This window comes from Tamandua tetradactyla, chromosome 2, assembly GCF_023851605.1.
Source record: "Tamandua tetradactyla isolate mTamTet1 chromosome 2, mTamTet1.pri, whole genome shotgun sequence".
In the NCBI taxonomy this organism is placed as follows: Eukaryota; Metazoa; Chordata; class Mammalia; order Pilosa; family Myrmecophagidae; genus Tamandua; species Tamandua tetradactyla.
In genome coordinates, this window is record NC_135328.1 from 57,350,420 (window position 1) to 57,368,438 (window position 18,019).

At 44.9% G+C, this 18,019-nt stretch overlaps 1 protein-coding gene across 2 annotated transcripts in view; it reads right to left on the minus strand.

Annotated features, from left to right (window-relative positions):
- Positions 1–3,435: 3,435 nt before the first annotated feature.
- FRMPD1 (FERM and PDZ domain containing 1) overlaps positions 3,436–18,019 on the minus strand; it is a 95,779-nt gene continuing 81,195 nt past the window's right edge. For both annotated transcript variants that reach the window (XM_077147655.1, XM_077147654.1), the window contains 6 exons: positions 16,912–17,038; positions 16,683–16,778; positions 14,780–14,962; positions 13,703–13,850; positions 8,303–9,079; positions 3,436–5,781 (listed from right to left, as the gene is read on the minus strand). In XM_077147655.1, coding sequence (XP_077003770.1) covers positions 3,473–5,781; positions 8,303–9,079; positions 13,703–13,850; positions 14,780–14,962; positions 16,683–16,778; positions 16,912–17,038 — 3,640 coding nt within the window. In that variant the 3' untranslated portion in view covers positions 3,436–3,472. The remainder of the gene's footprint in view (positions 5,782–8,302; positions 9,080–13,702; positions 13,851–14,779; positions 14,963–16,682; positions 16,779–16,911; positions 17,039–18,019) is intronic.

Below are 18,019 nucleotides of genomic sequence, written 5' to 3' on the forward strand. Positions count from 1 at the left end.
TAGCTTCTCTGCTACAGAAATAAGTTTCTTAACAGCAAGCCTCAAGATCTAGGGCTTGGCCTATTAACTTGGGAGTCCCTACTGTTTGAGACAGTATCAAGGGCTTCCCAGGTGTGAAAGTTTAATAGTTCCATGTTTTTCTCCAGTCCCTTAAGGGACTTTGCCAAAACTCTATAATTATCTGCAGGGCAACTTTTTAAATGCTAAAACTAAAAATTATTTCTGCCCACAAAGCTTTTCTAAAACCCAGCTCTAACATCTCTTCTCTGCTCAGAAGCTGGCTCTAGCTTCTCACAGTGGGGCTTGCAAAAATGGCTCAAATGGTCTCCAGGGCCCTTTCAGGTTTTAACTCCACCACACCTACCAGGACCTGCACCTTGCAGTCATACTCAATACTTTTCCCTTTTCCAGCCCCTCTGTACCACTGTTTTTGTGTTCCTTCACCTCAGAATGAGCTGGTGGCTACTCTCCCCAGAAAAGTTCTCCTAGCTGGTCTTACTGCTCTCCGCATCTTCACCCTACCTATTTGCCAGAAGTGATCTTTACTCCAACCCTCTTTGTGGTTTCCCATTATACTTAGATAGAAAATCTAACCCCCTTCCCAAAGCCTTGCATAGTCTGATTCCTCAATGCCTTTCTACCCTTGTTTCGTATCCAATCCCTCTTCCTCCTGCTCACTTTGTTCCAGTCACACAGGTCTTCTTGAAACATTTCAAATAAACTAAAGGCTTCTGCAGATACTGTTCCTTTTCCTCTCCCCTTTCCCATGTCTAGGTCCTTCTTATCCTTTAGGAATCTACCTCCCTCTTCAGAAAGGCTTTTGCTGACTGTCCTAGGAAAGACTGGCTCATCCCATCCCCTGTCTTGGACCCTCTTCATTTTCTTTACACCACTCATCCCTCAGTGATTTTTTTTTCTTTTTCCTACTAGATTATAAACTTGAGGGGATTACATCTGCCATGTATATAATTATATTCCCAATGCCACTGAACAGTACATATTTGTTGACAGAATGAACAGATGGTTTTTCTCTTTTCTTTATACAGTCAAATCTGACCTTCCTATCTAACAAATCCAGGGCCTGACACATGGAAGATACTCAAGAAATCATTCTTGACATTTTAGCTAATGCTACCTCCTACAGGAAGTCTTCCCTGATCACTACTCTGTTCCCCCTGCCCCCCGCCCCCCAAAGACTTCTCTCTCCATGAACTCTCACAGCACTTTTCTGCCCTCTTTGGTAGCCCTGAACATTATGTTGTAGGCCTCTATCTCTACGTGTATTCTCATCTCCAAGAACAAGATTTCTTGGAAAACAGGATTTTTGACTAATTATTCATATCCATAATCTTGCAACAGGCATCGCTGGTATGGGTGTTCCTTGAGTCAGCTCTTCAAGTAGCAACCCAAGAAGGTTAATGGATTTGAGGGAAAGGTAAAGCATTTCAAGAAAGCAAACAAACATTTTCTTGAGTGCCTATGCTGGAAGCTTCACAATCTTCTTCCTGCCTTTTAAGATTATTTACTTCTCACAATAATGCTGATATATGTTATATAATCACCTGAACCTCAGGGTATTGTTGCATAGGTTAGAAAAGGAAATATAGTCAAAGTATGTAAGTAAGGCATCTGGCATATTGTAGGCCTCCACTAAACGGAGACTAATAATAACTCCTTTTGACAGATGGGGAAACTGAGGCCCAGAGAAGAACATAGGATTACTGAGGCCACTGCCGGAATTCAACCCATGGTTGAGTTGAAGGCCTGAGCTCCTTTCTTTTAACTTGTGAACATATAAATTTTATTCACCTAAATAAATTATTTAGGCTTCTTGCTGGCAAAAGTATTCAAGTCCTGTTTAACATCATACAATTTCCATTGTTTTAGTGTCCTGTTTTTCATTGCCACGAAATCACTTCAAATCTGTGCTCAAGTGCCTTATATAAATTTCATTCAAAGTGTTCTGAGAAAAGAAACAGGCCTCTAATATCTCTCTTCCTGGCACAAGTACTGGTTAAACCATAACTAGTTAACAAGTTGCTGGTAATAGTAGATGGGAAGGATATCTTTTCCTCACTTCTCCAAAAGCAGTGCTTTTTTTCTGATTGGAGAGAGCCTAGGTACGTGACTTAAAACCCTCATCTCTGCTCCTGCTTTTGCTGGGTGGCAGAAGGGAATTAGAGAGTGCCTGCGGGGAAGAGCCACAGGGCCGCCCTGAGGTCACAACTGGCCAGGAGAACCAGAGGGACAAAGGGACTCCCTTCATGAACTCTAAATAATCTTTGTACAACTAAACCACCTTTGGCATAAGCAGAGAAGACAAGGAGGAAAGGCATCCCAGGGGTATCTTGAAATCAGTTAGCCTGGAGCCTGAGAACAAAATGCAGGGAAGGATTTCAGACCAGAAGCACCCATAAAAGTCAGGGGTCATCATTACTAACATGTATTGAGTATTTATTATATTAAATATTTACTAGATTTCCACTCCATAAGGGGTGTGTGTGTACCATTAGTATTCTCAATTTACAGAAGAAAAAAAAAAACACTGCGATATGAGGAGCTCATCCAAGGACCCATCAAGATAAAGCGGCCCACTAGTTAAAAAACGAATGGAATATATTTCTTTTGCACTAGTATTATTTTTAATTGGAAAACCTATTTAAGTTTATGGTTGGCTTTAATGTTTATCTTTTTAGAAGTTTAAAACAGAAATAAGGTGCAAGATGCAGGGTGCAATTTCAGATGAGCACAGAGCATACCTGAATGTGGGTGGCCATGCAACTAAGGAACGTACTGCCACCTAGTGGTAGTTTATGCTTGCAGCAGGGAGGCAGCCAAGGCTTCAGGTGCAGGAGTTGGAACCAAAAAAATTGAGAAGGTAAGAGTCTTTCAAATATCACATGTAATGCACCCCTATTTGCAAAAGTCTGCCAACCCAAAAGGATATGAGAAAGTCAAGCCTACATTCTTCAGTGACCCCTGTCTTCTTCCCTCATCCCTGCCTCCCTGGGACCAAGTTTGTGACTTCCTCTTGCTTCTACACCCCTGGGTATGCTCTTTTTATGGTACAGACTTTACTAATGGCATTCCATTTCTCTGTTCCCACAGAGGGTCTGTGAACATCTTGATCAGGGGCAGGCACATGTGTTATTCATTGGTGTGTCCCAAGCTCCTAGCCCGAGGCCTGACACAGAGAAGTTTGTTGAATGAATGTTTGTTAAGTGTATGAGTGAATGCTTCTGACCCAAACTTATCACTCCATATGATTCAGGCCAAGAATAAGCAGCAATTTATTTGAATACTCTAAGTAGTAAACAGTTGAGGAAGGCTGGGTAAAAGAATGAAAGCGGCTTTTCAGGAAAGCATCCAGGGCAGGCAGGGGAAGGGAGGGGAGGGGAGGGGAGGGAGGGGGAGGGGAGGGGAGGGGAGGGGAGGGAGGGGGAGGGGAGGGGCCCCTGGGCAGCCAGGCTGCTCACAGGGCAGTGGATGCCCGGAACTTCTGGGTCAGACAGAACACAGCAGCCGTGAGGGCCGTGCACTGACGGGCCAAGACTTTGACACTCAGGTCATGATAGCCTCTCTCACAGGTCAGCTTAGCAGCCTCCACAAACTGGTGGTAGGTGCACACCACGTCCCTCAGGTTCCCAGCTGCTTCCCTGTGCCGGGCGGCGCAGCGGCTGCAGTCTGTGAAGTGCAAGCACAGGCCTGCCAGCTGGACCAGGTGCTGGAAGGTGTTGCACACAGCGCCCTGCATCTCTTCGGGGGACTGGTCCATTCTGATCACATGTTGACAGCTCGACAGGAGCTTCTGGGAGCCCATGCAGAGGCGGCTCCGGCTTTCAGAAAAGTACCAGGTGCACTTCTCTGGGGAGTGTCTGTTCCCATCCCCCCAGGTAGCTTCTAAAATGTCTTGTAGCTCGAGCAAGCTCTCTGTGAGTTGGAGGAAGCCCTCCGGAGCACTGACGGGCACTGCCTTCAGTTGCCTCAGTGCCCTGGAGCAGTATTCAGGCCAGATGTGGCTTTTCGTGGGCAGGGGCTCCATGCTGCAGCTGTGGGCCCTGACAGGCCTCCAGGGCAGAGACAGCCGGCTGCCTGCAGAGGGCGGAGAGGTGAGAGGGGCTGCGTGCTGTGCTTCAGAGTCTCTGATGTCTTCCTCCGTCTCCAGCTGCAGGCCATGGAAGCACGTGGCATAGGAGAACTGGCAGCTGCACTGCTCCATCCCAATCCTGGGTGCCACTGTCTCATTCATGTCTGCAAAGCCCAAAGACATGGCCATCCGGGGACCGGCAGAAACATCAAGATGGTTTTCTGAGGCAAAACACAGGAAAGACTTCTCAGCAGGAAGACAGGTGCTAGGGCTTTTATCTTTGCTTTCTGACAGTGAACAATGGTTTGAATCCCTTAAGTGGGGCTCCTCTTGGGGACACAGTGGTGGATTTGGCAGGGAAGGTTCTGGAAGAAAACAGATCTGCTGAGGAATGTCCCTAGGGGCTATGTCTTCCCCCATCACATTGTTAAGTGGCTCTGCCTCCACCCCCTCTGGAGGGAAGGCTGATGGAATGGTCTGGTTCCCAACTAAGAAATCAGGGACTAAATCCAATTCTCCCAATGGTTCTTGTTCTTGGGCCTGGCAGGCTTGTCCTTGGGGGTTTCTGGGGGTGTTTGGTGTGGTCTGCTCAGTCCCTGCTGCAGGACCCTGCAAGGAGGGGGCGGCTCTGATTTCGCCAGCTGGAGTACAAACACCAGGACTCAACACACCACCCTTGGGGTCATAGGAATCCTTCTCAGATGCCTCCTGAAATAAACTGTTTGTAACCTCTCTGTCATTTTCAAAAGATAGTTGTTCTTGCGACTCCTTCTTTTTAGGAAAAGAAGCCATCTTCTCTCCTAAATTTAGCCTACATTCACCATTCCTGTCTCCAGAAGACAACAAAGCTTCTGTGTATTTGCAGTCAGTTTCTTGTATTAGATTTGTAAAAAAAGATCCTGATCGTGTTACCGATGGGACTCCCAGCTCTAGCGTGTCTTCCTGAGAGACGGTATGCAGCCCCGCGCTGATGGCCAGGCCAGGGTCAGCAGTGGAGAGGGAGGTGCTGTCCCCAAGCTCTGTAGCCGTCTCTTTGGGGGCACTGCCATTCAGGTCTTGAAATGGAGACCAGGTTTGGGAAGGCCCTTTCTGGGCAGTATCTGGGCCAGAGGAACCTGGGTTGGAACATGAAGGGGTGTTTGCTGGAAAAGCAGCTACTGTGGCAGTCAAAGGGGCAATCCCAGAATTCTCCTTATGGTTGGGGTCGATCCGGAGGCGAACAGCAGAAATAGAAGACACCCGAGTGTCGATGACTGACTTGGTTTCCATGGTCTCAGGCTCCATCTCCATGACCCCAGCAGCTGGGTTTGTGCTCTTGGTCTCCCTCAGGGGAGCCAGCAAGCCCAAGGCCTTGGTCTCTAGGAGGCCGGGCTCACCTTGCATGTCCTGCAGGGAGGACACAGTCGGGGAGGCTGTGCCAAGCGCAAGGTAGGGCTGTCTGTCATAGTAGCACACATCAGCCATGCTCTCCAGAGAGGCTGACGGCACCAGGGGAAACGAGACCTGAGATGTGTAATCCGTCTGTAGGAAAGACCTTCTTTTCCTCAGGGTCTTGGCATATTTCTTCATCCCTCCCCTTCGGCTCGGCTCTCTTCCACCTGGCCCAGGATTCAGGCTGTCCTCAGGGCTGCAACTGCTGGCCTTACTTTGCAAGTCTGTGACACTGGGTTCTGCTGCAGAAACAGCTCTAGGCTCTAAGGGTCAGGAAAGAGAAAAGACCATAAAAAGCAGAAAAACAAATAGGGCTTGTCTGGGTCCCAGTCCTGACTGGGCTGTGTGACCTAGGGCAAGTTACTGAATCTTAATCTCCTGTTTTCTCATCTGAAAATCGGGGATGATAATTGTAGTAGATATTTCTTGACTTTTGGTTGTCCAGGATTAAATAGTAGTGATCCCTGAACTTCCTTTCAGAGAATGACATCTCTCTGCTGGTTAGAGATTGCTGGAACTATTAGTGAATGCTCCCCTGTCCACCCAAGGCAAACGGTCAGATTTAAAAGCCAACCAATCAGGCCCAAACAACTTAGAATTTCACACTTCGAACACATTTACTTTTAAAAATTAATAATAATAAAGTCAAGCCCATTAGTTCCAGCCACAATATCCTGACGACAGAGATGAGGAACCTACTACCCGGATGCCTCGCCTGGTTGCTGTGTGTGCCTGAACCCAGATCTTCAGCTTTGTGGCAATCCTGCAAACTATCTTAGATCCTCTAAGACCTTTCCTTTGTGCTTACGTTAACCTACAGCTAGGGCCAAAGGTATCAATCAGTACTGTCACTCGGGGTAAATGATTAGTGCATGGATAGCGCCAAGGCCTGTGCCTCCTAGGTGAGAGGTCTGAGGGAGCTGTCTTCTGTCAAAAAGGGGTCATGACTCCCAGTCGCAAAAATCAGGGGTTTTGTGTATGCCAGGATGGATTTTTTCTGAGAGGAGAAGCACTGTTGTAAAGAAGTCCCAGGAAGGAGAAGCTGCCAGAAGGAATCAGAAGCACAGCCTAGCACTTGAGAATCAGTGGGCTATTAGAGATTACTTAGACCAGTCATTTCCAACCTGGCTGCATCTTACTAAAAATCTTATCAACTCTTAGGCTGCTCCCCAGACCTCCTAAATCAGAATGTGAGGGAAGAATCCAGGAATCTATCGTTTTTGAACAAGCTCCATAGACCTCCTACAGCCACTGACCAAGGGCATTTCTGAGGGCCCAAGAATGATAGCATGTCACAGTGAGTCGGGGACGGATTGAAACCCAGGCTCAGGAGTCCCGGTTCTGGGCTCTTTCCCCAGCACCACCCTGGTGTCCAGAGAGTGTCCAGTATGGGTCTGTGTCCCTGACTAGACTCCTGAAAGTCTCTGTCCAGTCTCTGACATGTCCCCATCTGCCCCCAGCACTGTGTCCAGCCCAGCAGGTCAAGGCTGGGAGCAGGGATGACCGTTGGCCTGTTTCTCTGGGGATCAGTGCACAATCCAGGCATGGGTTTTTCTTTTCCCCAGGGGCACAGGCAGTTATTGAACTCAGGGCAGAAATGGAGAGTTCATTCATTCATTTGGCAACAACTGCCAGATACATGCTGGGGACACAGCGGTGAATGAGACACATATAGTTCTGCACTCAAGTATCAACAGAAAATAACACAAATAAATATGTAATTAGAGACAGTACTAATTGCCCAGTAAGAAAAGTCCAAGATGTGGTAAGAATATGAGATGGGGATGGGGAGCCCTGCCCTAGTTGGGGTGATCTGGGAAATGTTCCCGGAGGAAATGTCTTTCCAGCTGGGACGTATGAACAGATGGGCCATTTGGATCAGCAGCCAAAGAGCAGGGGGAGGAGTGTTTGGGGCAGAAAGAGCAGCATGTGCAAAGGCTGGAGGCAGGACAGAGCCTGGTACTTTCAAAGACTGGCAAGGACAGCTCTGCGGCAGGAATGCAGAGAGAGGGTTCGGAGGAAACAGAGGCAGAGGCCACTGAGGGCCTCAAAGAGCCTTACAAGGCCTGCTATGGAGCTGGCACTTCTCTCAAGAGAAACCTCTGGAAGGCAGTGAGTAGAGGATGAGAGAGGAACAGAAAAAGCCTGCAGCTTTCAAAGCTCTAGTGGGTTGCCCTCAATGTCTGTGATAAATTCCAACTCTTTTTCTTACGAGCGCTGTGTGTGCGTGTAAATAGCCTGTAAGGACCTACGTCTGCTCGGAAGTGAGTCTGTGTGGAAAGAGGCTCCACGCTCTTCGTGGAGGAGGGGACGAGGAACCTGAAAGACACACGCCCAACAGATCCCTGCCTTCTGGTGTCAGAGCTCCTTGAACCTCAGAAGGCTTCACTGGGCCACCCACAGCCTGTCAGCCAGGACCCTCCCGCCTCACAGCCTCATTTAATACAGCTTCATGGTCAGTAATGATGCAGTGACTTCCCTTTACTGGGCACTCCTGGCAAACTCCTTTCTTTCTGTGTAAATTCTGTTTATCCACAAGGCCCAGCCCATTTGCTGGGAAGCCCTGCCTGGTTCCCTGTGGAATGAATCCCTTCCACCTCTGCCCATGGTTCTCTGAACTCTCCTTGCAGCCATGGTGCTTGTTATTTGGCCCACTGAGTCCGTGTCTGCCTCTGCAGTAGAGGCTAGGGACCCGGTATTACTCATGTGCTTTCCCCTTGAGCTTGCAGTCAGCCCAGGTGGGGACTAAGGAGCTGCCTGCTGCGTGTGCTGGGTAGGGCTCACCTGAGAGCACGTCCGGGGGTGTAAGCTTATCAGCTGCATCGTAGTATTCCTCATCAGAGCTGCCACCCTCAAAGGCCAGGGGCAAGTGCAAGGCCGAGGCTTCCAGTGTCGCGTTGGGCTGGGCTTCGTCCCAGCCCTGCTGCCCCTGGGTGGGGAGAGGTCCCCCCTGCTGGGAAGCCATGCTGTCTGAGCTGTCGCTCAGGAGACTGGCGGGGGAGACACTGGAGCACAGGCTGTAGTAGTTGGTTCGGCTGCCCTCGTACAACCTGGGGTCCAGCCGGCCCACACCTAGTTCTGGGCCCCAGGTGACTGTCTCAGGAGTGGGAGTCTCAGGAAACCCTGTCTTCTGGTGTTGTGGGTTGGCTCTCCAGGCCAGATCCAGGAGACAGAGGAAGCCACTGGTTTCGATCCTGCATCTCTCCTCTTGGCTCTCAGGATCAAGACTCTCTGGGAAGCCTGATGAGCCGAAGCGCAACAAGCCAGATGTGCTGGAGGAGCAGGCGTCCAAGTCATCCTCTTCCAGGGCGTCCATGGACTCGCTGGACCCGCTGGTCCTGCAGCCGTGGCTCTCAGTGTTGGCTGAGTCGGAGGCCTCGGACTCGGCGCTGTCGGTTGTGCTGCTGGCCCCGCAGCTGGGGCTGTCCCCCAGAGGCTGCTCCTCCTTTAGGGGCGGTCTGCAGAGGCCCAGCTTTACTAGGCATCTGTCAGAGAGAGGCTCCAGCCCACCGTCCGCTGCAGAGGACTCTTCAGAGTCGCTGCAGGCCCTGGATTCGTAGCCTGCAACACAGAGGACACTGAGGGTTACAACACAGCACTCCACAACCGGCACGCATGTCCTCCCACCCCACCCTGCCTGACCCCGGGAGGCCTGATTCTGGACGACGCTGCAGCGGGGTGGAATCCACATTCCCAGTTGTGCTTGTGCTTCCACGGGAAGCCTGGAGGCAAGGGGTAAAGCTGCCTCCCTTGTCCCTGGGGACAGATTCTGACCTCCAGTTTCTACATGAAGAGAACCTGAAGAGGTGGTAACATAACAGAATCTCTTGTATAGTTTCTGGCATTTCCAGGCCAGAAAACACTTTGGTATCCATCATCTTTTTACATAACACACCACTCTGGCTGGGGGACAGGGTAGAGATTATCACTCTCATTTTCCAGATGAGAAAACTGAGGTCCAGGAAGGTGACAGGCCCAGGAGCCTGCTCCACTGATGACACAGGGACTCCAAATTCCGTGTTTTCCCCTGCAAAAAGGGATACCTTTCCCACATCAAAATGAACTACCCCAAGAAGACAAGCTAGCCCCCATCAAGGGGCTCCATCTGCTCATAGAAACACAGTGAGTACATACGTGGATTTTACTTTGCTATGGGTAGTAGATTTGCTAACCCCCTTCCCAAATCTTCTGTCCTGTCTGGGCATCAGAATCACACAGGGAATCATATTTTAAAAATAAGACAGATCCTCAGTCCTACCCCTGATGAACTGAGTCAAATCTCTAGGGAGTGGGACTTGAGAATCTGTATTTTAACAAGTTTATGGGGGACTGAGAAGCTGCTAGGCTGACATCATTCTGAAGCCTGGCCTAGGAGATCTGCTGGTGCTTTTAGGGCAGTGAAAACTATTCCAGCTGCTGGTACAGGGAAGGATCTGTGGGGGCCGGGCAGGAATTAAGAAAGACCTTCAATCTCTCTTCCCCCCTAAACCTCCAGAGTGACCTTTCTAAAATTTCTCTGTGATCATATCACACTCAGCTTAAAACCTCTGATGGCTTCCCCTGCCTACAAGGAATCCCGCAAGAACTCGATTATTGCCCCCATGACCATAGCTTCCTATTCAGCCAGCTGTCTGGGAAACAGGAGGACTCCACCAAAACTTATGTGCTGATAGACTCAGTGTTACAGCCTTGCAAGATCAGAGGACAGGGTGACCTTAAACAAGTCATTTATCCTAAGCCTCCGTTTTCTCACCTGCAAATGCAGATGATGGCACCCACTTCTTAGGAGCATTTTGACATTTGTGTGAGAGACAATACACCTAAAGCACCCGGCTCAGAGCCTAGGATGTAGTGTTTAAAACATGTCAGAAAAGTAAAATATATATACTTATATTTAGGTCTATTTTTAGATATTCTGTTTCACTGATTGATCTGTCCATTCCCATGTCAGTGCAGTTTTATTTTAATTATTACGTTGATCCTTTTTCATCATTTTTCCTTTAAGAAAATTTCTTTTCTATTCTTGCTATTTATTATTCCAGAGAAATCATTTTGTCAAATGAAAATAACCATAATAACAACAAAATACACCTCCCACTAGGATTTTGGTTAGAATAAAAAGCTTTGTAAACTAATATTTACGTAACAGTGTTAAAATAGTGAATATTCCCAACCAGGAATATGTTGTTTTTCCATTTGTTAAGGTCTGCTTTTAGATCCTTTGGTAAAATTTGTGTTGTTGTTTTTTTTAATATAGATCTTGCTCACTTCCCCACTTTGTACATAATTCCTGGATATAACTGAAAATGAAATCTTTCCTCACTGTATTTTCTAACATATTTTTAAAATATACATGGAAGCTATTTATTTTTGAACATCTATTTCATATGTACTTGTGATACCTATTTAATACTAATAGTTTTCCAGCTGATTTTCTTCAGCTTTCTAGGTAAACAATCCCATCCCTGTTAATAGTAACAATTTTATACCGTCTTTTCTATTATTTTTTACTATTTCTTTCTCATGTCTAATTGCATAGGCTAGAACTTCTAAACAATGTTAAATACTTATGTGACAGTAGGAAAACCTTATTTCAGATTTCAATTTAAATTATCTCTATTATTCCACTTAAGTATGATGGTGGCTTCTTGTTTCACGAACATATACAAGTTTGTTCTTCAGAAACATTCTTCTATTTACAGTTAAAATAAAGTTTTGAAATCAGAAATAAGAGCCAAATTTTATCAAATACCATTTTGGTATCTATAAAGATGAGCATATGTTTTTTCTAATCACACTATTAACACAATGGGTTCTGAGTGGATTCCCTAATATTAACATAGTTTTGGACTCCTGGCATCAAGTAGACAAAAGCTGACCAAAAAAAGAGAAACAAACAAAAAACAACCACCAAGGATTTAGGAGAGCTGAACAATTTAATTACTAATGTGGCTTTTGTAGCTAGAATTTGGAACTTTATGCCCTAGACATAGAGACTATACCTTCATCTGTGAAACATTTAATAAAATGGATTGTGTATTAAGCCACAAAGGTGAACTTGATCAATTTGAAAAGTGGGAAATTGTAAAGGTCATAATGTAATAAAACTAGAAAGTAATAACAAACATACAGATTAAATTCTCTTCATTTTATGTATTATTCTTTTTCTATACTCCATTATTCAATTTGCAAGTGTTTACTTCATATTTTCTCTTCATCTTTATAACAAGGACAAGGATATGTTTTGATTTTCTTGTGCTGTTAGGTTTAAGTTTCAAGGTCACGCTCTCTATACAAAATGAGTTGGGAAGCTTTTGATCTCTATCAATGTTTTCCGACAGTTTAAATAGCATCAATTCTTTGAAGAGCTGAAATAACTCATCTGTAAAATCTTCAGGACCCACGATCTCTTTTGGAGATGAGTCTTGACAGCATTTTAATTTTCTTCTGTGGTTATTGGCCTGTTCAGATATTCTTCCTTAAATTAGGTATTTTTTCTAGAAAAGCATCTATTTTATCCAGATTTTCAAATTCATCACCATAGAATTGTCTGTGGTATTCTCTTAAAATTATTTAAAATTTGTTCATGTCATTCAACAAATATTTTTTTATCATGTACATAGAGTGAGCCAGGTGCTAACCTGGTAGCTAAGGGCACAATGAGGAGGTAAGACAGACACAGCTTTGCCTTATGAACTTGCAGTTCACATTCATAGATTTGTACCCGAGAAAGATTCTAAAGCCCAGGAAAAACTGTACTATGGCTATATCCTCTTTCATCCCTATGTTGTTTACTTGGTTTTCTTTCTAGTTTTCTTCATTAGACTTGCTAAATGTTTATTTAAACTTTTCATATATGCAAAGTAATGAATTCCTTGTTTTTTTTTAATTTACTGATTTCTGTTTTAAACTTTAAAAATTATTTCTCCTATTTTCTTTATGTTGCTTTACTAATTTCTGTTTCTTGATTTAAATGCTAATTCACTTATTTTGCTCTTTCTTATTTAATAATTAAATAAATATTCTCCCAAGCATATCTTTGGCCCAATCCTATAAAATGTGAATTTAGGATCTCATTTTTTCCACAGAACCTTGTAATTGAAGGAATTACAGTTTTTCATATTCTCTACTTGTTCAGAGTGTTAGAAACTAAGTCATGGGAATGGGAGAAGATTTCAGTGGTGTAGCCAAAGCCTATATTTGCTCACAAGATTTGGTTGTTAAATTTTCAGGAATTTTGTTAGCATGTTATAAAACATGGCCATTATTAGAACATAAATTATATGAACTGACAAGTAAATAAACTGTATGTAAAACAAAGGTAATAAGTACCTAAAACTCAGCACTTCCTAATTATTTTAGTTTACTGTTTTTACTGTTATCTGTGCTCTTCAGATTATTTATACCTATTTTATCTATATGGAAGAAATACTATATAATGATGTGCTATTGCACATCTCTTTCCAACTCCATGTTTAATGACATCACGTTGTTAGCTTGAAATGGAACATTGTGACAGTATTTACACCATGGAAATAGGCAATTGCTTTCAGTCAAGGTTTTTTAGCCCCTGCAGAGCCAGATGTTAAACATATATAATGGAACCACTAAGAAGATGCTGCAAGAACAGTGCTGAAGCAAAAATCTGATAGAAACTGGGTGTTGGCCTGGAAGAGTATTCAGCTATCTGCCCACCAATACTTCATTCCTTACATGATATGGTTCTGAGTCCCTTCTCCCTCTAGGTACCTCCTTCTTCTAAATATGTACAGTTGAGAATTTCTGTTATAGTTTGAGAGAATGCAAAAGCACATAGAGGTATGGGACAAGAAGCAGGTCATCTGTACTTTCAGAACAATTAAGTGACATCTTTGTTGGGAAATAATGCTAAAGCACAATGGATTGTAGAGGTGGTTTTAGGAAATATTACAGGCAGTCAGTGACCAGCAGCATTTCTCAGTCTTAAGACACTTTCAGGTACAAAAAAAAAAAGCTGTTTTTAAATGATTTAGGAAAGATCAACTGTTTACTAAGGAATAAATGGAAAAATAGTTCTCACCTACTGAAGGTGAATGCAATTTGAAGTCTCAGCTCAACTCAATTTATACTTTCCTTTAGACTGCCCTTACCTACAAGGCCTGTGTAATGGGTCTATCTTTACTGGGGCAAGACTCAGTGCCTCACCTTCTTCAGTAGATACCCGGTGCACATGCTGTTTGTTTCCAGGCCAAAGGAAAATAGAGGCAACTGGGTCGACAAACAGCCTGTAATAACCAGCAATTAAGCAGGCTAGGTCTTTAGCACTGTTGGATTCCAGCAGCAAAGTCAGAACCTTTGAAGGCAAAAGAGCCACATGTTTATAAAGATCCGAGGTGCAGTCTGAAGAGTGACAAGCAATGTGGGGCTACTGATAGATTCTAAACAAACCGAGGTATGGTCCCCAGAAGGCCTCTTGTTCCCTCACATTCTTATCTATAAGGCTTGAAATGGGCATGCGTGCATGCACACACCTACACACGCACACACCTACACACACACACACACACATGCACATGCACGCACATACACACGCACACACACGCACACGCACACACATGCACACGCACACACATGCACACGCACACACAGGGGGCTCCTCACACCTACCCTCTGCAATGTCTCCTGCCTCTCTTCCATCCTCTACCCTCAGCCCCCATCCTGACCACCCATTCCATCCTGCTCATTCAGACAGTGGACCCCTTCACAAGACCTGGCCTAGAAAGGGAAAACAAACAAGAGCAAGTGGAGGATAAGGGAGAAGATGATAAGAATATAGCACTCTTTTTTAGCATGTTGGGATTAAATCAAAGGTGATCAAGATAAATGTGGAACCCTTCAGAGAGACTCAGGGGGGTACCCTGCATCATTCACCCATTTAAATTTCTGATACTCAGAATAAACTCTTGGGTAGCCATTTTGGTCTCTTGCATGTGATACAGTCATCTGGTGCACCCATCTAAATTTCTGAACTCAACAGGAACTTCTCCAGGAGGAAAGCGCACGGTACAGCTAACTTTAAACAAAGAATCCTTACAGGCCCTTCCCAATAAAATGCACCCTGTTCAAGAAACTTTCCCTTTGGTGGGACAGGATGCACAATCCATCCTCTCAACTAAATGTTGGATATTAGACCTTCTCGTTCAAAAATCATGCAAACTACCCCAGAATACCTTAGCCCCAAATTGCAGAAACTGGATTCAGAATCTCTACTCCTTGTGTTACCTTGACATCCTGCAGATATACTTTGACCATGCTCACTTTCTCAGACTCTTCTGTCAGCTCTACACGGCTGATGTTTGCAAACTCTGCCAATGTGGACATGATGTTGAGTTTGCTATTGACAATTTGGCTAATCCCACACTTGGCTCCAACCAGAATGGTAATGTAGGATTCTCTATCCTGTAACTGTAGAAAGATGGGAGGGGGATTAGGGTCCATTCATAAACTAGTGAGAATACATGATACCTCTCTCACTAAGCTCCTAGATTCCTACTTCAGGTCCTCCTCATCATTCCCCTAGACAGCCAAGTTAGGAAATAGTTTAACTCGAGCCCCTTCTGCAGCTAAATCAAGTATGAATTTATTTCCCTCAAGACCCTTCAAAACAGGGAGCCTATCATAGAACTATTATTGGTAACATAAACACAGCTACACTTTCACACCTACGTGCCTATATTCAGGCCATGTGCCTTTCTCTTGGGATCCCTCCCCTGCCACCACTACTCATTGAAATCCTGACCCTCCTTTAAAAGCTCACATCCAAACCTACTGTTGACAGAAACTGTCTGCCTGACCGCTTCTTCCTCAAACCGGAACAGTTCTTCACCTCTGTGTTCTTTCACACCACTCCCTCTGTACTTCTCTGACAGCACCAAGCACTATGGTCTTCGTATGAAATTCATATACTATACTAAATTTCCTGACAAGAGTCCGTACTTATCTGTATTTGTCACCTCCAGGGCCCAGGAAGCGCCCTGAGCCAGTTCAGTATGGTTGATTTCCTCTTCTCCCACAACCAGATCCTTCCTTACCAGGAAATTGATAGCTGGGAGAGAGCAGGATTAGCCCTTGGTAAAACTGGGAAGTTCTCTTTGTATCTTCAAACTTTTCTTTCTGTGATTTGGTCTCTTTTCCACCTTCTGTGTTCTCTACTTGTACAAAGACTCCATCTATTATTTCCCTTCCCCTGACAACCTGATACTTTTCCTTTGTCTCAAAACAATGATTCCCTTCCTCCATCTAAATAATGGTAGGCCAGTATTCTAATTAAACGGACCCACCATTGTAAATGACGGAGAAGCATATCAAACCCTCTGAAAGGAGCTTTGTTAATGTCAAAGAATCTTTAGTGGGTAAATTGTCTGGCGTGGTGCTGGAGAGATCTGAGATTGACTGAGTGTTGGGGAAGCGTTCCCTAAACCTCACACCTCAACCTCCAACCCCCAGTCAGCTGAGCACATGGCTCTAAGCCTAGGTTCCCAAAAGTAAGCTGGAAGAAGGACAAGAAACAGAGCAGTGGGCTCTTCTCTCTCTCCTCTCCCTTCGGAGGACCACTCCTCAGTCTTTCCCATCATCTAAGGCCCCAGCCTGACATTCAGGAGAACATTCTAGAGTTTCCTTAATGATTTCTAAAAGTTCCTCCTCATCTTCATGTATCCAATGCTCCAGGGTAAAATGCTCACAGACTCGGAATACTCTCCACCCAGAATGCCTTTCTTATCTACTGAAGTCTGGCCCAATCAACTAACTTTTCTATTTTTCTTTAATCCATTCTCCTTCCTCCACTCAGCCTGAGGCTAGCAGTTGTCCCTCTCTGTCTTTAAACCCCACAACAATAGCCCTGGACCTCTCTCATGGCTCTGAGCGCCTTCTGCTTTGCCTGGCTGGGTACCTTGTTTCATCCTTAGATTCTTCAAGGGTGAAGAATAGATAGCTCTATTCAGCTCTATCATGAATAGATAGTACTAAGAAAGTGTAAGACACTTGCCAGTGTCTTAATATTTAATTTCCTAAACAAATTCCAATACATGATAGAGTCCTCAGGAATTTTAGGCTAAAAGGTACAATGATTTTTCAGGGGGCCTCTAAGATCCCTTATAATATTCCACAGTTCTCTAATACATACCATTAAAGTAGCATTAAAGATTTTCCCGCCATACGTCTTGAGTTCCCCAAGGATCTGTAGATAATTTAAACGTAGCTGGGCAGCAGAAATAAGTTGCTAAAAAGGGGGAAAAAGATTGTTGAAGTTATAGTTATTCAGTTGCCTAAAACCCAGGCAATGTTGAAAATACTTTTCCTAAGGTTTCACAATACACAGCTGGGTGGGTTGGCCGAGACTGTGGCTTTATTACCTTCTGTCGGGGTTCCAGCAAATTCTGGTTCCTCTTCATATGGAAGCTAATGGCTTTCTTGATGTCTTTGCCTTTCATGTTTCTGAGTAAAGTTGGAGATATAAAGTTCTCTATTCCCCAGTCTTTCCTGCCATGAGACATTGGAGGCAAGGAGGCCCATTTTTTACAGCGTACTTGGCTCTCATGAAGAGCAGAATTCCATTAGATTCATTAGTTAGTATTCCCACAAGACTAGAATTAAGAGCCTCTTTTTCCAGCAGAAGAAATACATGTATATTTATATACTTATATATAAATATATATATTTTCACTCACACACATGCGTATCCTCCACAAAAATCAGCCACACCCCTTCAGGAATGAAACTCACTGACCATTCTCAGAGCTTGTTACTCTCAGTGTGATGTGATACTTTATTAGGGCAGGAGTTCTGAGCTTTTTTTTTTCCAGCTACAGGATTATGATAAGTAATGGGGATGACAGATGGCACCAGGGGATCCCCAAGGTCAGGCTTCAGGGTGGTGCCAGCCTAGGAGCCCTAGAGTCCCCTATAAACTTGCTAAAAATGCAGATTCTCAGGTCCCACTCCCTAGAGATTCGACCCAGTACAGAAGGGACTGGCCAAGGATTGGCTTTATTTTTAAAATGTGATACCCCAGGTGATTTTGATGCCCAGTGAGGACACAGCAAAGATTAGGGGAGGGGACAAGCCAATATGGGTGATACTGCCTACAGCAAAGTGAAATCCTAAACTGAGAATCAGGAGGTGTTGGATTCCTAGGATCTGAAACTGGCCCCTCAGGGGTAGTGCAAAGGGAATTAGTTCACACCCCCAGGAAAAATGAATCTTCAAGGCATTCAGGCCCTTAGAAGAACTAACACAGAAGTTGTCAAACAATTTCCCCAGACATCTTCTGAAGTGGGAATTTATAAGGGGGGTCCTGTGTCATTCCGTCTGCAGCTGGCTTCTGTCCCAGAGCGGGTAGCCAGGTTCTGGTATCTGGGGGAGCCAGCCCTGCTGGGGGAGAGGTTAGAGAGGGAAATGGATGGAAAGACATAGACAGATGGGTGGGTGGGTAAATAACAGCTATCCATGGAATCTGGCTAT